The 20858-nt window shown below is 42.4% G+C and overlaps 1 protein-coding gene across 16 annotated transcripts in view; it reads left to right on the top strand.

The window, feature by feature from the left end:
- Window positions 1–20858, top strand: part of ERC1 (ELKS/RAB6-interacting/CAST family member 1) — a 468735-nt gene that overhangs the window by 39015 nt on the left and 408862 nt on the right. For all 16 annotated transcript variants that reach the window (XM_073621610.1, XM_073621608.1, XM_073621618.1 and 13 more), the window contains exon 2: window positions 14709–15536. In XM_073621610.1, coding sequence (XP_073477711.1) covers window positions 14868–15536 — 669 coding nt within the window. In that variant the 5' untranslated portion in view covers window positions 14709–14867. The remainder of the gene's footprint in view (window positions 1–14708; window positions 15537–20858) is intronic.

Below are 20858 nucleotides of genomic sequence, written 5' to 3'. Positions count from 1 at the left end.
GGGGTAGGGCTTATATTGCAGCCATCACCGACAATCACGCTAGGTCTTATTTTCGGGGAAACAGGGTAGTCTATCTTGAGGTCACCAAGACCGTTAGGAAAACGCCTTATTTGTCCTCTTTTCTGGAGTTCACAAGGGGAATAGTGCATCTAAAGCCACATTGGCTAGATGGATAAAGCAAGCCATCTTGGAAGCTTACAAAATTAGGGAGGTTCCTACACCTTTTTGTTACTGCGCACTCAACTAGAGCCTTGTCTACGTCTCTGGCTGAGAGGGCTGGTGCCTCACCGGAACAAATTTGCAGGGCTGCCACTTGGTCCAGTTACTCAACCTTCATTAAACATTATCGCCTGGATCTCCTATCAGCTCAGGAGCGGGCGTTTGGTCGTAAGGTCCTTCAGGCAGTTGTCCCTCCCTAGACTGGTACGTTCTGGCTCATTGTCTCATGGGCTGTCCTGGAAGACGCTTGGAGTAAAGCTGAGTTAGACTTACCGGTAACTCCTTTTCTGAGAGTCTTCCAGGACAGCCGGATTCCCACCCGGTATTGTCTGAAGTTATGTGTATTATGCATATGTTTTGCAGGGTCCTACGGTTCTTGAGAAGACTGACATGGGCCTGGAGGACCGCCCTTTTATCTGGTGGGGCTGACGTGTTTCCTGTGCTGGTAAGAGGAGCCCAAGGTCTCATGGGCTGTCCTGGAAGACTCTCAGAAAAGGAGTTACCGGTAAGTCTAACTCCAGCTTTTCTCCACCTTTTTTAATGTGACCTATAAACTGTACAGCTCAGTTGAACAACAAACTGAAATCTTTTAGTGAGGGGGGAAGTAAAAATAAAAAACTAAAATAATGTGGTTGCATAAGTGTGCACACCCTCTTATAACTGGGAATGTAGCTGTGTTCAGAATTAAGCAATCACATTGAAACTCATGTTAAAAACGGAGTCAGTACACACCTGCATCATTTTAAAGTGCCTCTGATTAACCCCAAATAATAAAGTTCAGCTGCTCTAGTAGGTCTTTCCTGACATTTTCTTAGTCGCATCCTACAGCAAAAGCCGTGGTCTGCAGAGAGCTTCCAAAGCATCAGATGGATTTCCTTGTTAAAAGTTATCAGTCAGGAGAAGGGTAGAAAAGAATTTCCAAGGAATTAGATATACCATGGTACACAGTGAAGACAGTCATCGAGTGGAGAAAATATGGCACAACAGTGACACTACCAAGAACTGTACGTCCCTCCAAAATTGATGAAAAGACTAGAAGAAAACTGGTCAGCGAGGCTGCCAAGAGGCCTACAGTAATATTAACCACTTACCTACTGGGCACTTAAACCCCCCTCCTGCCCAGGCCAATTTTCAGCTTTCAGCTCTGTCGCACTTTAAATGGCAATTGCGTGGTCATGCTACACTATACCCATATGATATTTCTATCATTTTTTTCACACAAATAGAGCTTTCTTTTAGTGATATTTAATCACTACGGGGGTTTTTTATTTTTTGAAAAAAAAAAAAAAAAAAAACAGTTTTCATAGTCTGTTATAAAATTTTGCAAAGAGTTAATAGGTTGCTCTGGTGGGCTCTGCTAGATGGCACTGAAGGACACTGATAGGTGGCACTAATAAGGCGGTACTGATAGGCTTCACTGATAAAGCGACACTGATGGGTAGCACTGATGGGTAGCACTGATGGGCACTGATAGGCAGCACTGATGATGTGACACTGGTGGACATTGATAGGTGACACTGGTGGGCCCTGGTAGGTGGCACTGATAGGCAGCACTGTTTTGCACTGGTAGGTGGCACTGGTACTGGTGGGCACAGATAAGGCGGCAGTGGCTCTCTCTTCAGGACCGATGTCCCTCTGACAGATGCCGGTGATTTTTTTTTTTTTCCTAGCACTGTCAGCTTGAAGAAAAAAAAAGCTGATTACTGGCTCTGTTTACATCATGTGATCAGCTGTCGTTGGCTGACAGCTGATCACATGGTGAGGGGTTGGGATTGGCCCCTTGCACGGGAGGTCGCACGTGGATGCCCTCCCAGCAACGTTTAAAAACTCACTGCAAAGCTACTGGCGTTTTTGTAATGTTATTTTAACAGCCAGTGTGCTTGAGGCCTAAAAGTGGAAAAAGTTCTGAAATGATTTATCTTTGTCTAATTTTTTTACATCACAGAAACCTGACATTTTAACAGGGGTGTGTACACTTTTTTTTATATCCACTGTAGATGCTCATTAGAGCAATTATTAGGGAAGAATGGATTGGGGACAGTGATAGAAGCAGGGACTTACACAGAAAATATGGTGACCATTGTTAGTTTTATGTTTTTGACTATTGCTTTGTAAATGTTTCCTCTTGTGGTGAATGGCCTTCTCCTGTGTAATAATGGTGTTGTTACAGTCTTGCTTTTCAATTGGCCAGACAAAAGGGTGACTGATAAACTAGGCGATGTTATTCATATCCTGTACAGCAGAATAACATAAAACCAAGTCTGGACTGCACAGTTCACTCTGCCAGGCACTGTTAAGCCAAGAAGGTGGTAGAGGTGAAATCCCTTTAAATGAGTCACATCCCCTCCATAATGGGCATCTGAGGTTCAGGGTGCTGTGACAGGGGTGATGTAATTTCTCTGTCTCCTGTGTCTGAGTATTTCCTGGTGTCAGTGACTCCCGGCTTGTCTTTCAGCTGGAGAATCATTGTTTATTTTTAAACATCCTTGAGAAATAGATCTGTAAGCCGGCTGCTGTGAGGGTCTATTATCCTATCTGGAATGCAAACGGGTACTCAAGCCTCGTAGGCACGATGAAAATATCGGACATATGATTGTCCGTTTTTTTTGTTTTTGTTTTTTTGCATGCTAGTCTTATATTGAAGACATGACAATTTTTCTCATATGATACCAGAATGTATGATTTTCATTTAATCGGTACAGTTTTTGTTAAAAAAAACAATAAAGATAGAGTATATTATATCACTTCCGAAGTGGTATTCCATCATACAAGAATTTTCGTAAGTTGATTATGCACATTATGACATTACCTTGCAGGGTAAGTTAAAAAAAAAAAAACAAAACAAAACAAAAACCCTTCTGCCTTTACAACCACTTTAATGGCACCTCAACACTATAACACAGAGCACAGAAGTGTGAATGGAGCTTCTAGGCCAGAATTCTCAAAACTGGGACAAACGTGGACATCTTACACGCTGCAAGGACACACCTCTCTGTTTTCGCAGGAAATATGGGATTTGACTGCTGTGGACAAAAGTGCCACACTTGCTTGAATTTTCATAAGACCCCTTTCACACTGGGCGGTTTTTAGGCGCTTTAGCGCTAAAAATAGCCTATGCAAAACAACTGAAAAGTGCCTCCCAAACATTGCAGTGTGTCTTTTCACACCCAGGCGGTGCGCTTGCGGGATGTTACGAAAAGTCCTGCAAGCAGCATCTTTGGGGAGGGCGCCCTTCCCATTGCAATGAATGGGCAGCCTTAAATGTGATTTGAAAGCGCCCCAAAATGGGACTTTTTACCATTTTTTTTTTTTGGTAAAAAGCGCCCCGCTAGCGTCTGAAAAGCGGTGCAAAAGCACAGCAACTATAGCGATAAAGAGCCACATAAACTAGCGGGCGGGCGTCCCAGTGTGAAAGTAGCCTAAATCGGTGTCTCCAGAGGTTTTAGAAAGACCTTAGGAGATCTTGGGAGAGGATGAAGATATTCACCTAGTGATGTATGTTGATTTGTATGTAAAATGCTGTGAATAAGTATTCTGTGAAAAAAATATGTGCAGCGCTCAAACCTGTAACCATATAAATGGGAACATGACATAAAGTGACGTGGAACACTATGCTTAATGCAACCTTGTTTGATCTTAGCTATGTGTTCATTGACTCTGATGGAAAATGTCCTGATCGTACAACCCACATATTGTTTTTTGCATGGGCATGTAATTAAAGACTCTATGAAACTAGTGGCACATGTAGTGAAGTGCTTCATATTGTAGCTCTGCATGGTGACCACAGAGACTAAGGTGGTGGATTTGTGTCTATCGCACATATTGTGCAGACACACATTGCACTTTCTGCATGGAAAATAACCCTTGCAATCTTGGGAAAAAAGAAACCGCACGTTGGGGGATCCAGGGTGTTAGGTGCAATCTCACCCCGAACAGAGCGAACACCACGAAAAATTATGCCGGCCTGATCTGGTAGAGAAGGCCCCAAGACCCTGTCATTAAGCAAGACTTTCCAATGCCTGTTGAAAATCTTTTTTATCTCTCTGTGTTGTGTAAACTAGGAGGTAAAAAAGGACCACTTAAATGTATTATCCTTTACTGCTTTAGGACAGTCATTCAATAGGAAAACTCTGTCTACCTGGGTGACCGCTTGAATGTCAGCGTCAAGTTCAATAGATCTGTATCCCTTCTCCAAAAATCTCTCCTTTAGAGTCTGGGACTGTGACAGAAAATCCCTGACATTGGTACAATTCCGTCTAAGGCGGAGGAACTGGCCTTTTTTTTCTTTCTTTCTTCTTTTTCCTTCTTCATTTTTTACTTCGCCACTTCAGACCATCTTTCCATCACCCACACGTGGATGCGCCTTGGATACCCTCGGTTGCTGGTTGTTGGTCCTTTCCGGTCCTGTGTCTTGGAGTTGCCTACCATCGCACTCAATGTGATACCCTCAGGAGGTTTACAAGCTTGTTTGACCCACTGCCATATGGTACGTGTGTCCACCACAGTCAGTAAGAGTATCTTATCGTGTTTATTTTATCTCTGGAAAAGGTTCATTGGCATACCAATGGGTCCACCAGGACCACACTCCAGTCAAGTTCATCTGGAAGCTGGGCTATAAGAACTTTCTACATTTCTTATTTATTCAGCATATGGACTAGGTCCTACACCTTATTGTGTTTCATCAGCACAATCCGAGTTTTCATTCTTTTGTTTATTTCACATTTTTGTGTATTGTTTGTTTTATCACCACTGTATGATTATTTTAACTATTTGCAGTGAATCATTTATAAGTCACTTTATGTCAAGTTCCCATTTATATGGTTACATGTTTGAGCGCTGCACATATTTTTTCACATGCTAGTTTGAACTTTGTTTGAGTGTCAGCTGCTGTACACATATATTAGTTTGCACCAAGGTTTAGCGCAGTATTTTCCACTAGTATGAATAGGTATTCACCTTGTTTTGATTTATTGCAATTTTTTTAACTTTTACAATTTTTACCAAAATATCCTTTTAAGTTAGACTCGCTCGAAATTTAAAACACTAAAAAAGAAAACCATGGCTTAGTTTATTAAGGAATATCGAATGTTATCTTAGCAAATTGCAAAACGAAAGCTGCAAAGAGAATGATAATAAATAAGGTGAATCTGTAAGTTTGAATACCTAATCATTTGCAAGTGAATTAAAAGGTATGGTCCAACTGCAAAAATGTTATAAATGCATTCTCAATAGTAAAAGAAAAAAATGTGCATTTATTACGACCACGATCGGTGCATCAGGGGGCAATGACCAGGCCTCTACATTGTTTACATCTCAGCCCTGGGTATATACGACGATATAGATCATCTTCTATTTTGGGGCTGGAGGAATTATTGCATGAACTGCAAGTGCAATGAGGTTATCACACTGCATTGATATCTGTGAATCCCTCAGCCAACCCAAATTTAAACAGAAAGCTGCAGGTAGAATAACTCAGAGACTCGAGTACATGCATGCTTCTGTTTTAAAAATGATTTAAGGGAAGTTTGGTGGTGGAATATGACCATGTTTTAAGTTACATCCTAAATATGGGTGTAGCATGAAACAATAGTATAAAGGTGGTCTGAACCTTTAAAAAAAAAAATCTGAATTAGTTGCTAGAACATAATTGGTTAATTGAAGTCAGTACAGCTTCATCCTTTTTACTAAACTCTAGTCTCTATTGCTATAGTAAATAAGCACCATTGCTTAAATCTGCATCTAATGAGCCAATAAGAGTTCCCGTGTGTGTGTTTTTTTATATATATATATATATATATATATATATATATATATATATATATATATATATATATAATTATATTATATTATGGGGGTTGTAATAGTTTATACTCTTGGAGGTGTCATCTCTACAATTGGAAGAAAATGGGCAATGACATCAAAACTGTGACTTTAATTATATCTCCAGGAGTGTAATATATACACAAGAACTACAATTTTAGAAAAATTAACACTTTATTCAGACATATCCATTAAAACAGATTAAAATCACTTGTACAGGTAACCATTCATAGTTTCTTGTGTATGTGGTCTTAAGATTGCCAAGGTCGACACGTTTCATGTGAACCCCGCTTCATCAGAACCTGAGATCTCAGCATAAATTAGCTTTAACAATAAATATAAATTATTAACAATCCATCATATGAATATATCTACCACTTCTGGAATGGTAGGGATAACAGGAAGAGCCCAAAACCAAATCATGAAAGGTTTTGTAACCATTATGTTTATATATAAAAAAATTGTATATGAAAAAGACTTCATCTTATTATAAACTTGTTGGAGAGTGGCTAGTGGCGAGATCTGCCAGGCCATATAAAGATGGTCTGTTTGACTAGACACGGGTTGGCAACCCTTCGATTGCGATCTTCCAGTCGACAGCAAGCAGGTGGCTGGTAGATCGCAATCTTATCGCTGCCTTGCCAACCCGGAACTGGCTGAGCTGTGCAGGAAAGCCGCAAGTGCTGGGAACCTATTACAACTGACAAAGGCATTCCCCCGCAGCATGACCTTTGCTTACATGCGGCAGCGGGGTAGGAAAAGCCTCTGCAGCCGATGGCAGTGGGCGGGTTAGGGCTGCCGGGGGTAGGGAATCTTCTGCTGCCTATGACAGCAGGTGGGTTCCAGCTCTTTCAGAAGGCACCCAAGCTCGTCCCTGGAGTGTATTGTGCTGATACCCTACCTCCCTCTTTAGTCCATCCAAGGCGCTTACGGATGACATTATGTGGGATGGACAAGAGAGGAGGGCTGGCTGGGGTCAGCACTAGAACGGTTAGATCTGCCACAGTAGCTTTCATATCTCTGCATGATGTAACACTTTTTATGTCATCCTGAGCCCCCAGTGGTGTGCCCTCCTAACGCCTCAGTAGTATGCCCCGCCCTGAGGCCCCCGATGCCCCCTAGTGGCATGCACCATTTTGGATGTACATTGGAAAGTTAGCTGATAACACTGGGACTTAAGAGCAGGCGAGTCATCCATTTACAAGCCTGGGATGGCTGTGAGATTTTGAGCTTAGATGGAATTTGGATATGAATGTTTGTTACTTTTTCTTTTTCTCAGCATCCTGTTTTGAGGACTGTATGTTTAGTCCTTTTATTGCATGTCTAAATGGGACTTGAGTGAATTTAGGACTTATAGATAAGATTTTTGCAGTTATGTTTGGGTTTATATATATTTTTTTCCTTCGATCACTTCCTGGCCCGCTTCCCAGTTTGCTTCTCTACATAAGACATGGTCAGTGCATTCCGTGTTGCTTGAGCAACTTCCCAGTTCTCTGAGCTCCTCTTTGCCTAGTGTTACTTGTAGTTGGTGTCTGACTTCCCGTTGTACTGAACATTGGCTTCATCTACCATTTTTGCTTGCCTGCCCTGACCTCAGCTCGTTTTTCCAGATCCTCTTCTGTCTCCTGCAATCTGTACTCTGCATGCGCAAGTGGTCTCTGCTTTATCAGTTGGGTGCACCTGGGGCTGCGACCTAGGCACAGCTTGTTGAAAGTCCATCCCCGCCATCAGGGGCCCTGGTGAAGGAACAGGCTGGGGCCTTGAACTAGAGTTAATTCATTAGCACACACTGATTTATCTATATCAAAAATTGTCTAAAATTAAGGCATTTGGAAATGTTAATTGTGCCTAAGTAGTACCTTGAAAAAGTTTATGCTTCATTTTGAATTCTTCCTGAAAAATATCAGTGCTGGTATGTGAGGGTGCCTAGGCACTTCTGTGCATATAGCCTTATAGCTGTATATCTGCAGTGTGAGATCTAAGACTGTGATGTCTCTGACTGGTAGTCTTCAGAGATTTGGAGTGCGATATGGTGACATCACTATTGTGCTGCTCACTGTTCTATTGGCTGGAGTCTCTGATATGAAGCAAACCAAACCCTGCCTCTGACAAAATGACCACCTCCACACAGGGACATAGTGCTAAACAAGGTTTGGTAAGTCCGCACTGGGGAAAAGATCATCTGCTGGGAGACCACAGGCAATACTGGTGACTAGTCCTTTGCCTGCATCTTTTTGGATACAGCTTCCACAATTCATTTCCTCCTTAAGGGATATGGGGTATTCTTTTTTTCTTTTAGGCATGCCTTAGAAAGGATATAAAGAGTTAAACCGATGCTGCTCTACTAAAGCGAAATCATTTGCTTCTGAACCACTTTGATAAGTCAACGGGATTGCACCGTTTTCATCATGCTTTCAGAAGTAGGCCATTTTGTGCAAGAATGAGACTTCAGCTGGGCAAAGGACAGAAATAGCTGGATGAAAAAAGTGGTCAAACCATTTCATCTTAGGAGAGCTCTTCCTGAAATGTGGCGTATCAGCGAGTTTGTTATTTAAAGTGGACCGGTCATGCTTCACTTGAATTGGTGCAGTCCCAAATCAACCTTGCCAACACACACACATACCCCAAAGTAAGTAAATACTACATTTTACTAAACTGTGGATTTGTGTAACTCTAATGCCCCGTACACACGGTCGGAAATTGTTCGGACATTCCGACAACGAAATCCTAGGATTTTTTTCCGACGGATGTTGGCTCAAACTTGTCTTGCATACACATGGTCACACAAAGTTGTTGGAAAATCCGATCGTTCTAAACACGGTGACGTAAAACACGTACGTCGGGACTATAAACGGGGAAGTGGCCAATAGCTTTCATCTCTTTATTTATTCTGAGCATGCGTGGCACTTTGTCCGTCGGATTTGTGTACACACGATCGGAATTTCCGACAACGGATTTTGTTGTCGGAAAATGTTATATCCTGCTCTCAAACTTTGTGTGTTTCGGAAAATCCGATGGAAAATGTCTGATGGAGCCTACACACGGTCAGAATTTCCGACAACAAGGTCCTATCACACATTTTCCATCGGAAAATCCGACCGCGTGTACAGGGCATTAGACAGCCTTCCTTAAACCTTTTAAGCATAGAGAAACCCTTAAAATAATTTCCAGCTCTCAAGGAACCCCAGCTAAAAGTTATTATATCTACAGCTTATGGTACATTATAGTGATTAGCACAAATACAGGAAGAAACCAACCATAAAGAAAATGGCACACCAAGAGTATTAGACACCAAGAGCAGATCATTTTACAACAAAATGTTATCCTAATATTACAACACAGGACACAGTTTTTAAATTCATAGACCACCCTGGGTTACAGGCTGATACTTTCAGATGACTGGATATTTACAAAGCTTTTCAGGACACACCTCCTAGGCACCCCCCCCCCCCATAACCCTACCTCACTCTGCGAGTGCTCAGTTTTTTTTGCTGGTGTCCTAATGTGATGGACGTCTTCTTCCTTATGGAGAAATCACGCTTACCTAGTTTATTATTTTAACCCAGAATGCTCTCACGCTGCAATTCAATTAATAATAATACCACCAGTGTGCATAAAAAATTGTCAGCAGCCAGCACTGACCTGTGTTCCCATATCTAACTTAAAGTGCCATTAAACCAAAATAATCATAAACTGTCAATACATGCTATATTACATTGTGGTAATACTCACTCATCCACTAGAGCAATTGTTTTTTGTAGACTACAAAAATCCTTGTTGGTCCTGTTATTCACTGTCCTTCCCTCCTTCTCTATGTCCCCACTGCAGCCTGAGATTGTGTATACCAGCTGTTGACATCTACTGAGCATGCTCCAGTGTCTGTCCCCTCCTAAGCTGTTCATTTCCTCTTTTTTCTCTGATCTGTGCAGCCTTTTTGACTTTAGAGTCACATGTGGGTGTATACACTCCCCTCCCTCCTTCCTCTTCCATGTCCTCCAATTGCTAAAAACTATTTGGGGGGGATATAAGATGGTAATCAATGGAGGCTTCACTTCCCTGCACATACACAAAATAGTCCCTGCACATACACAAAATAGATGCAGGCTGGAGGGGCGTGACACAACTTGTGATTGGCAGAACCTCCTCCAGTCAACTTACATCATTTTGTTGCAAAAAAAAAAGTTTGCTTTTGAAAAGAAGTTTTTTTATGAAGCTTTAAAACACTTTGTTGCTATTATTTATTTCAATTCTGTATTTTGAATTTTTATTTTTTTTAAGTTGTGACCGACACAGCACCAATCAGGGTATTTTACTTTGGGTTCCTTAGTCACCTCTTCAAGCAGCTCTTCGCTGTCTTCTAATGCAACAGTAGAAGCCGTACAACCTCAATAAAACCTTGAGCTGTACCCGGACCCCACAATATGGGGAATGACTTGTAATGTTGCTTTGGGTGCTCACCTCAGCACTTGACGCATTGCAAGTAATTAGTTGCAAGGTGTATACAGGTCCAGGACCGTGTTCCATATCTATGGCACATATTCGCTCTGCCAAAGGCCTGCAAAACGCTTAAACTTCTCAGTGACAGTGTTTCCCTTCCACCGGAGCCATTGGCTCCTACTGCTGTCAATTAAATCCTGTAAGGAGGGAACAGAGGCAGGACTGAGCTGCTCTGTGTCTGTGAATAGGTGCAAACAGCTTGACTTGGTATTAAGCCCTCATGTGCGATTGTGCGCACATATAGGAAGAGGCTTCCTATGGTGGCACACGAAGAAGAGGAGGAGCCTGGAGGTTCAGGCCATTCTAGGCAATTCACATGCATAGCATGTGTGTTGTGTTTCTCTGTAGTTTGTGTGTTACCTGCTACTGTAGTTCATTGGGGGGTGCCATTACAAAAAATAAATAATGGTACCGCGTTTGTGGTAATGCACAATAAAATGTGCATGTTCCCAAAGTTTAAAAATTTGAATCGGCCATAAAGGTAAAAAGTTTGATAATAGCACTGCTTGGTTTAACACATGTATGCAAATGATTTCTTTATGGTCTGTGTACTGGGGGTGGCAGGGGTGTATCCTCTGCCTTCACAGGTTGTGTTAAGATGTCTCTCTTTCTCATCTCAGAATGCTGAGAGGTACGAAAAGGTAACAGCACCAAAGCAATTTCAGAAAAGCTACGATCACTTCTCTGGTAGGAAAGGAGAAACTGATCATTTTAGACTTCCTCAAGTCATTTTTTCATCTTTCCATCTATTAAATCTTCTGCCCTTGTTTTAACTTTGGATAGTAAAACATTTTTTGTGCCAGTAAATGCCTTATACAGCCCACTTCCTGTTTCTTGTCTGGTCATTAACCTAAGCTTATGACATCATGCACAGCTCTCTCTCACTCTTGTGAGCATTTGCCAGGAAGGGAGAGGGGATGAGTCATAAGAGGGCCAATGAGAGCTGCAGAGCTGGAGGTGTGTCTGCAAAAACAGGAAGTGAACAGGCAGCAGCTTCAGCTGCCCACAGTTAAAATGGCTGCAGCCAGACTTGGTGGAGGGAGATTTCTGCAGTATATTTGACAAGTACAGAATCGCAGTATAGATAAAATAATATGCAAAGTGGTTGCAGGGAAGCTTCAGAATGGCAAAGATGTTTTATTACAAATTATGTTCGCAGACTGCAGTTCCTCTTTACATAATACCCACAAATGATGCTGAACCTTCATGATTGAAAGTACTAAAATCCAGCTAATAAATGGGTGGGCCAAGTACAGTCACGCTAGGGAAGAAAGAACTAGATAATGCTGGATTCTGCAGCCAGGAACTGAGGGAGTCTGCGTCTGACTTGCTGCAGCTTCTGATACACACGGTAGGAATCTTACAGTGTGCAGTGGATTCAGGGCAAGAAAATATAGGAGAAGGAGCCTGGCAAACTGTGCAAAACGTTTCAAAAGAAAGTAATTTCAATATAAGAGAGGAGCATGTGCAACTGTGCAAGACTGAAAGGATGGCTGGAGTTAAACGTCGGAGCCTAATGTGAATCAATTTTTTTTTTTTTTTTGGATGGCAAGAGTTAAAATTTCTGTTAGAAATAAAAATCCTTTAGAGAGACTTTGGGGTTGATTTACTAAAGGCAAATAGACTGCTGTTGCACCAGAGCTTAGTAAATGAGGTAAAGTTACACTTTGCAAAGAAAACCCAATCACATGCAAGTAAAAAAAACAGCATTTTTTTTCTTACACATGATTGGATGATGGAAGTCAGCAGAGCGTCTGCTCATTTACTAAGCTCTGGAGAAACTGTTCTTACAGAATACAATTGCACTTTGCAGAGTGCACAGCCTTTTTGCCTTTAGAGCCCTTGCACACTGGGGCAGTTTGCAGGTGCTATTGCGCTAATAATAGCACCTGCAAACCGCCCCGAAAGTGCCGCTACTTTCATTCCAGTGTGCAAGCCCCGAGGGCTTGCACACTGGAGCGATGCGCTGGCAGGACGGTAAAAAAAGTCCTGCTAGCAGCATCTTCGGAGCGGTGAAGGAGCGGTGTGTATACCGCTCCTTTACCGCTCCTGCCCATTGAAATCAATGGGACGGCGCGGCTATACCGCCGGCAAAGCGCCTCTGCAGAGGCACTTTGCGGTGGTATTTAACCCTTTCTCGGCCGCTAGCGGGGGGTAAAACCCCCCCGCTAGCGGCCGCATACCGACGGTAAAACGCCGCTAATAATAGCGTCGTTTTACCGCCGACGCCGCCCCAGTGTGCAAGGGCTCTTAGTAAATCAATCCCTTTACCGCACGTCCTGTAACTATTACACCCATATAGGAATGGTGGTGGGGGGTGGCGATAGACGCTCATGCATGAAGGCACCAACAGTAACACAAACATTGTCAGAAATTCTAAACACTCCCCTGGCTACTGATTTTTATTTATTTTTCTGTGTAATTGTTTTCTATCTCTTCCAGTCATGACAGGATGTGGGGGGACACCTCTCCAATAAGAACACTGGGGAGAACAAAACCTAACCCTCTGTCTATCCATTTCCCACTCTGCATAATAAAACAAAAAGCATTTATTTCTTTTGATTTTAATGTGTTACTAAACCCACAACAGTAAAATCGTTCTGTATATGCAGTAAAGCAAGCTTGTTATACTCACTGTGGAACTTAAGGGGCTAATCCTCTGCGTTGTGTAAAAAGGCTGTTTGATCCTGTATGCACAGATCCTCCTCTTCTTGCATTGTCTCCAAAACATGTCCTGATAAGACAGAGTTACTGGAGTCAGGCTGCACATGCTCAGTTTGGCGTGTATTGCTAGAGTTTTTTTTCTTTTTTCTTGGGAGAGTGCATGTGATCAGCACAGGGTCAATTAGCGCTGTCCAGACAGAGGGTCAGGGGTCCTGCATCCTGATAGGGCAGCCAGTGCAGTATGAAAACTCCTCCTACAAGCTTTAACCAGGCACTGTTAGAAGTCACAAGACTGCTATATACTGCTGATGAGAAAATGTATTTCACATTTTATATTTACCAACATAATTGCATTTCCATTTTGTACTGTGGGAGACCAGATATAGTGAATGCAGGATCCTGGGTTTAGTAACACTTTAAGCTTGATAAGAATGTTTAGAAACCTTTTCACAGTTCTTTGGCATTTGCCTATACATATACCTATACTGTACTGTTATGGTTGTAACAACACATTTCCAGAATAACATCTTGACTTTATTGGGTTGACTAGGGGTTACCCCTCAGCAAGCAAAATTCTAACCTGCAGTGGAAAAATGTAATTTGGATTCGAATTGGCTGCTTTGGGGGATTCACTTTGACTTGCACTATTTGTTCTCCTAGGTCGTCCCTATTGTGTCGTCTCTTTAATTCAGCATCCTTTAAATGAGTTAATGCTCAGCGGTTGATGGTTGCCATAGTAACTGCAGCATCCTGTAAATTTTCTGTTGGATTAACAAGGGCTGACAATATGCTTTCTCAGCTGAGAAGACTTTGAGCAACACAATCATTTTACTTCCTAAGCTAAAATCCCTGTATTAGAAGCAACTGACATTTCTGAAAACTGGAAGCCTCTGAAATAGAAATTAAGAGCCATATGTTGGACTTACAACCTTGCAGCTGACTTGAACTTAAAGTAAAAAAAAAAAAAAAAGAACATATTCAGTAAATCTTTCTAACACGCGCACGTCTTTTCATGTTTTGTCTTTTTAAAAAATGCTGCAACTACACAAAAATACCTGTTCATTTGCTAGAAATCAAGTGAGCTCCCAACTTCCTGTGATGAGTTGACAACGCTGCACCTTCTACACTGAAATCTCCAGGCAGGACTACGGCCCCAACTTGTCACCTCCTTAACATGGAGATGTGCTTGTGATTTCAATGCAGCAGAGGCAGCCTTGTCGGCTCACTACAGGGAGTTAGGAGCTGACCGAAATTCTGGCAGAATCACTAGGTAATTGTCTGTACTGCCAGTATTTTTAAAGAGACAAAACATTAAGAAATGCACATACACTGCAGAGATGCACTCAAAGTATTTTTTTTTTCCAAATTTGCTCAGACATGCACTTCATATCTCAACTAAAGTCCTCGAGAGACATGTCAATCTAAAGTTTGGTCTTGGTTGTGTTTGGTTTAAAGTCCTTGTTGTTCACTTCTTTTAGGTGTAACTGTTCTTCTTATTTCCTCTGCAGGTCACAATATTGGTGCGTCTTTCAAAAATGGGAGATCCATCTAAGTTCATGAACTGTTGATCATCTTACACTGCCAAAAAAAACCCTCTAAAATTGAAAAGGTGACCATTGCTCCCCCCAAATTTCAGAAGTTTACTGTTCCTGTCACATCTCAGAACCATGTATGGAAGTTCTCGCTCCGTTGGAAAGCTGGAGTCAAGCAGCCAAAGCCCTGGACGTTCCCCGCGGCTCCCCCGTTCGCCACGTCTGGGCCATCGCCGTACTAACAGTACCGGTGGCAGCTCTGGTGGAGTCCCTGGTGGAGGCAGCAGTAAAACCTTGTCCATGGAAAATATCCAGTCTCTGAATGCGGCATATGCCACTGCTACTCCCATGTATCTCAGTGATCATGAAAACTTGGGAGGAGAAACCCCAAAGAGCACCATGACCCTGGGCCGGTCTGGGGGGAGGCTGCCGTACGGGGTGAGGATGACAGCCATGGGAAGCAGCCCAAACATTGCCACCAGCGGAGTATCCAGTGATGCCATTGCGTTTGGGGATCACCAGATTCCACCAGTCAGCATGGCATCAACTGTTCCCCATTCTCTGCGCCAGGCCAGGGACAACACCATTATGGACCTTCAGACCCAACTAAAAGAGGTCCTAAGGGAAAATGATCTTCTCCGAAAGGATGTGGAGGTGAAAGAGAGCAAGCTGAGCTCATCCATGAACAGCATTAAGACTTTTTGGAGTCCAGAGTTAAAAAAAGAGCGGGCCTTGCGCAAGGATGAGGTGTCCAAGATCTCAGTGTGGAAGGAACAGTATCGGGTGGTCCAGGAGGAGAATCAGGTTGGTTCCTCAGTTTTCCAGCTCCCTGTAGTGTAGGAATCACAATATATTATGAGGGAAGATTGGTGTTGGGAGTTGGTTACTAAGAGTCCTTGTTTACCAGTGTTACACAGGGAAGTAACTGCAGTGTTAAAGACATCCACTCAGAATAGGATACAGCTTTCTTGAAAAGTGTTTAAAGTGTGTGAGCATGCCCTCTTTTCACTGTAAGGGCTTCTTAACATAATTCATGTTGAGCTGCACATCAACACATATGTATACAGTCAACCCCAGGAATTTGCAGGGATTACGTTCTTTAAGCACCCACGAATTGTGATAATCTGCAAATTTTGGATGTGGTAAAAAAATGCCTATAAATGGTTAACGCAGGGGCGGCTTCAAAGTCGCCCGACACCCATCTGACTCTGAAGCCGCCTTGCAAAATGACTTCTGTATCGAAGTCATACAAGTCACTCTGAAGTCACCCCCAAGTAGTACAGGAACCTTTTTCTAAGTCGGAGCGACTTGAGTTGCTCCTATTAGAACGGTTCCATTTTACTGCATAGAGCGCGAATTGTCAGGCTGACAAGTCGCCTGACAGGTCACCCCTGTGTGAACCGGCAGTTATCATGCGGAAATGCTAGGCTGGGAAATAATCCGCAAATGACTGAGGCCGCGAACTCTGAAACAAGACTTTGCGGGGGTTGACTGTAGTTTGAACAGGGCACATAGAAAATAGTTGTTTTCTATGTACCTCCTTTCACATGTGCAGTTGCGTGCAGAAAAACACAGCTTAGCAGACACAGTGTGAACAAGAAAGAATGATTATCTTCTTTACACAGGGGGAGATTTACTAAAACTGGAGCATACAGAATCTGGTGCATCTGTGTATAGTAACCAATCAGTTTCCAGGTTTTATTGTCAAAGCTTAATTGAACAAGCTGAAGTTAGAAGCTGATTGGTTACTATGTACAGCTATACCAGATTCTGAGTGCTCCAGTTTTAGTAAATTCTCCACATAGTGTCCTTCCCATTTATTCTTTTTCTATTCTCTTGTCTTTTCTTTCTTTCCCTCTCTTTTGCAAGCTCTTTTTTTTTTTTTTTTCTTCTTCTTTTGTCCGCTCTATTCTTTGTTTGCCCTCTCTCAATTACTTTGTTATCTCCATACAATCATTTTTTGCCTCTTTCTCTCTCCACTGTTGTGCGTTTTTTTTTTGCCCTCTAGGGCCCTTTCACACCTTTCCAGAGCGACAAAAGTGCATCCAATATTATTCCCCTTTAAATCCTATGTAACGTTATGCATCACTGCACTGCGCTAAAAAGTCCTACATGCTGCATCTGTGTTGTGTTTTTTTTTTTTTCAAAAGTGTACCAAAAATGCACCTTCCATTTTAGGCTTGGTTCACAAGCATTTTGAACAGCATCCGATTCGCATAACATGAACCAGACTGGCTTGCAATGGTGGTGGTTCACACATGTCCGGGGGGGCGGCTCCTGGTCCATTTTTAGAGTCCTGTGCAATTTTAGGCCTGATTCAGGTGCAAATTCAAGTAAAAATTCACATCTGAATCGAACCTGAACTGGTGAACAAAACTGGACCGTACTCCTTTTAAAAAAAACTGATTCTAGCCTTAAGTCAATGGAAACGCACCAAAAATGCACTTTCATGAGTCTCAGCCAATGAGGAGAGAGAGACCCAGGACAGCTGAGTCTCCCGTGCACATTGCTGGATTGAGAGGGAGCTCAGGTGAGTATTGGGAGTATTTGTGCATAGAATGCATGAAGGTAAAAAACCTTCAAACTTTACAACCACTTTAAGGACCCATCCTTAACAACCAGAGGATAGCTACACGTGCAGTGCCCCCCATTCCTCAATGGTGGTCACCCCCAGCACTTCTCTGCTCAGTCTCTTCATGTGGTAGAGTCAGTTCGAACGTTCCCCCTCTCCTCCCTTCACATTTGCAGAACTGCCTGAGGTGAGAGTTCTTGGCTGTCCTACCGAGCCTTGCTCTGCCTGGCCACGTTCTGCTCCGCCGGTGGGACCAACTCCTGCACATGAGGAGACTGAGCTGAGAGTTGCCGCCATGGAAGTACGGGGGGGGGGGCATTGTATGTGTAGCTATCCACTGGTTATTAAGAACACCATTGGGTGCAGCGAAGATGCATGTAAACTGCCTATGCGTTGTTTAATTTTCACACAAAGCATTTAAAAACGCAATATGACATTTTAAAAATGTATATTGTGTTTTTTAAAGTGCACAATATGAAAATGCCTTAGTTTGGTTTCTTCTTTCTAATTCTTTTTTTTTTTTGTGCCGTGCTCTCTTGTGCTTTCTTGTTCTCTTTCAATTCTTATTCTCTTGCTCTTTCTCCCTCGCTTTCTTTCTCCCTCGCTTTCTTTCTCCCTCGCTTTCTTTCTCCCAAGCTTTCTTTCTCCCTCTCTTCTTCTGTAATGTCACCACTCCCACTTCAGAGGTTGCATATTCTCTTCCCCAGTTTTCATTTTCTTTCTTGGAAGCATTTCTGGATTCTTTTGGACTGATCAATGTTTTGGCTGCTCTAGGAAATGGTCTCATGGCCTATGTGTAATCTCTTGGTAACCTGACACATTCTACAAGCTGCTAAAAGCATTATAAGAGAAATACCTTAACGTTTATCTCCAACTTTACTTTCATGTTGAATATTTTGTGTGGGCCACGTTGGCCCTCACAAACGATTTGATACATTATCATGTGCACCCGCTGGGCGGGCTGTATAAACTGCATGTAGCCTCATCTACATATACTATACAGATCTGGGTGTGAGACAAGACCTTCCTGTCTCACACCCGCAACAAAATTGCGGTGGGCTGAGCGGTACTCAGCCATTCATAGGCAGCTTTGTTTTCTATCAATGAAGTTGAAGAGGCGGTCTGATGACGTCACATTCTCTGACTCAGCCAATCAGAGGAAGCTTTGTATTCAATGATAGAATACCAATATGCCTATGAAAGGCGGAGTGCCGCTTAGCCCGACGCTATTTTGGTTCTGGGTTTGAGACAGGAATGTCTTGTCTCACACCCAGAGTACAATGCCGTATACGGTATGTAGCTAAGATTACATACAGTCTATACAGCACGGCCAACGAGCATGCGTCCTAATTTACCAAATGGTTAGTTTGGGCCAGCTTGGGCCAACCAAACTATTTAAAATGAAAGTAAATACACCTCTCTCTTAGTACAGTTTTATGATTGTGCATAGATGTTTTGTTTTCACAATTCAGTCCCAACAAGACAAACTCCATTTAGTCTTGAGAAAATACTGGAAAATGTATTTTTTTCAAATATATATTTTGTGTTTTTCGTCTGAGAAATGATTTTCACTTTAATGTATATAAGAAATATTTGCAAATAATGCTTCATATTTACCACTTGATGGCTGTTGGGGCACGTTTCATGTAAAAGAATAATCTTTCTGCAGGTTCTTTCATCAGATGCTGCTCTGAAATATACCCGAAGAGCAGAAATATCACATTATACAAAATGTTAAAGGAGTCACACATGAAGGAGACTCCTTTTCTTTCCTTTCCTAGCAATTTTAAAGTGAATCTGTCACTTTGTCCATTTGGGACAGTGACAGGTTCTCTTGATAGGCCTTCCCCACCCATTCCAGCAGCCCCACTGTCCAATTCAGCTGCAGGAGCCCTAAGTCTAATTCCTGTGTAAACTCAGTGTCAGAGCTTACACATGGTATTGACCTCCTACTCCCAATTGGCTGCTTAAAGTGGATGTAAGCCCACCAGACATGAATATAAACTGTTGCCAGGATAATAAAGTATGTATCTGTATATAACTTCTAATTATGATCCTACCTTCCACAACTCACCCCCTTTCCTACACTGAGCCCCGCAAAACTCCAGAATCCATGGGCGGGTCTATGCTGTGGCGCTTGGTGGGTGGAGCCGTCACTATGCTCCTGACCAACCTCTACACTCCCCTTGTGCTGGCAGCGGCGCAACTACGAACCTTGCGCTTGTTATACTAGAAGTGCGCGCACAGGGGACACAGAGCGTGTTCTTGACAGAATCAGAGCACGCTCATGGCCCCCCGTGACTCCTGCACATGTGCCACATAGGCTGTAGTGGAGAGGAGTTTTCGGTATAGCTAGCACAGCTCTGAGATGCTGAGAGAGGGGTGGGGAGAGGTGTGTATGGATGTGCATGAGATAAGAAAATAATGCATGTCTCTTCGGCTAGTGCACGACATATGTAAATCACCTGTCACTGACAGCAAGAGAGAGGATTTGACAAAGTTTTTCTCTGTTTGTCAAGATTTATCTCACTGAACAATAAAAGAGGATTGCTCAGAGCTGGATTAACTCTTTGTGGCAAGACTGGGCTCAAATGATAGGAAATCTTATACTCTACATTATGACATAAAAAAAAAAAATTCGGGTTTACATTACATTACATCCACTTTAAGCCCAAGAACAGCATCCCTGGAGGAAGGGAATTAGGTCTGATTCTCCCCAACAGTCAGAAATACTGAGTATTTTCAGAGGCTTTGGCAGATTAAATTAGTGGCTTGGGAGCACAGCTTAGGTATTGGCAGGAGGTTATATTAAAAGAACCCAAAGTCACGGTTTCCTTTTAATGCATGAGGACCTATCTGGGTTGGTACGCGTCTTCAAGAATGAAGATAATGCTGGGTCTTCACATTACCCCAGCATGCTTTCCAAATTGGATGTCATGGGTGCAATTGGTAATTTAATGTTTGTAACAGTTCTGAAATAATGTGAAGAGGGTATATTCCATCAGTTGATGAACCTAAAATAATGTAAAATAAGGTTCACAAAAACAAAACAAAAACTAACTTTAAAGGAGTACATTTGGGTTGTTCTGTTTGTGCTTGCAAGTATTGTGCTTAGTGTTACATATCTATATAAGTTTGGCCTATGTAAGTTCCATTACAATCTCAGTAATTGTTTTGTGTTTTCATCGACCAATACAGTGTGGTAACGTTAAAGTGGTTGTAAACCCTTACATATACCCAGTAAACTGACTGGCCTCAGGTGACACAGAGATTAAACAAATCCTCCCACATAAGTTGTACCTGTCTATCTGCAGCTCATTCTTCTCTACATCTGTTCAAAGTGCTGCATTTTAGTGCTAGTTTGAGAGTTCAGAAAAAAGGGGGATGGGGAGCTGAAGTTACACTCTGCAGAGCTCAGTTAGGAGAGCTCTGACAGCTGATTGGAGGGAAGGGACACACATACAGGAACAGAGCTGAGGCTGTCAGCTGGAGATCCCTCCCCTGTCACTTTTTTTTTCTCTTGGTGTCAGGAAAACTTATCAGAAGTGATTCAT

The sequence above is a fragment of the Aquarana catesbeiana genome, linkage group LG03 (assembly GCF_042186555.1).
Source record: "Aquarana catesbeiana isolate 2022-GZ linkage group LG03, ASM4218655v1, whole genome shotgun sequence".
In the NCBI taxonomy this organism is placed as follows: domain Eukaryota; kingdom Metazoa; phylum Chordata; class Amphibia; order Anura; family Ranidae; genus Aquarana; species Aquarana catesbeiana.
The sequence above is the reverse complement of the archived record's forward strand: the minus strand, read 5'-3'. Positions and strand labels throughout refer to the sequence as shown.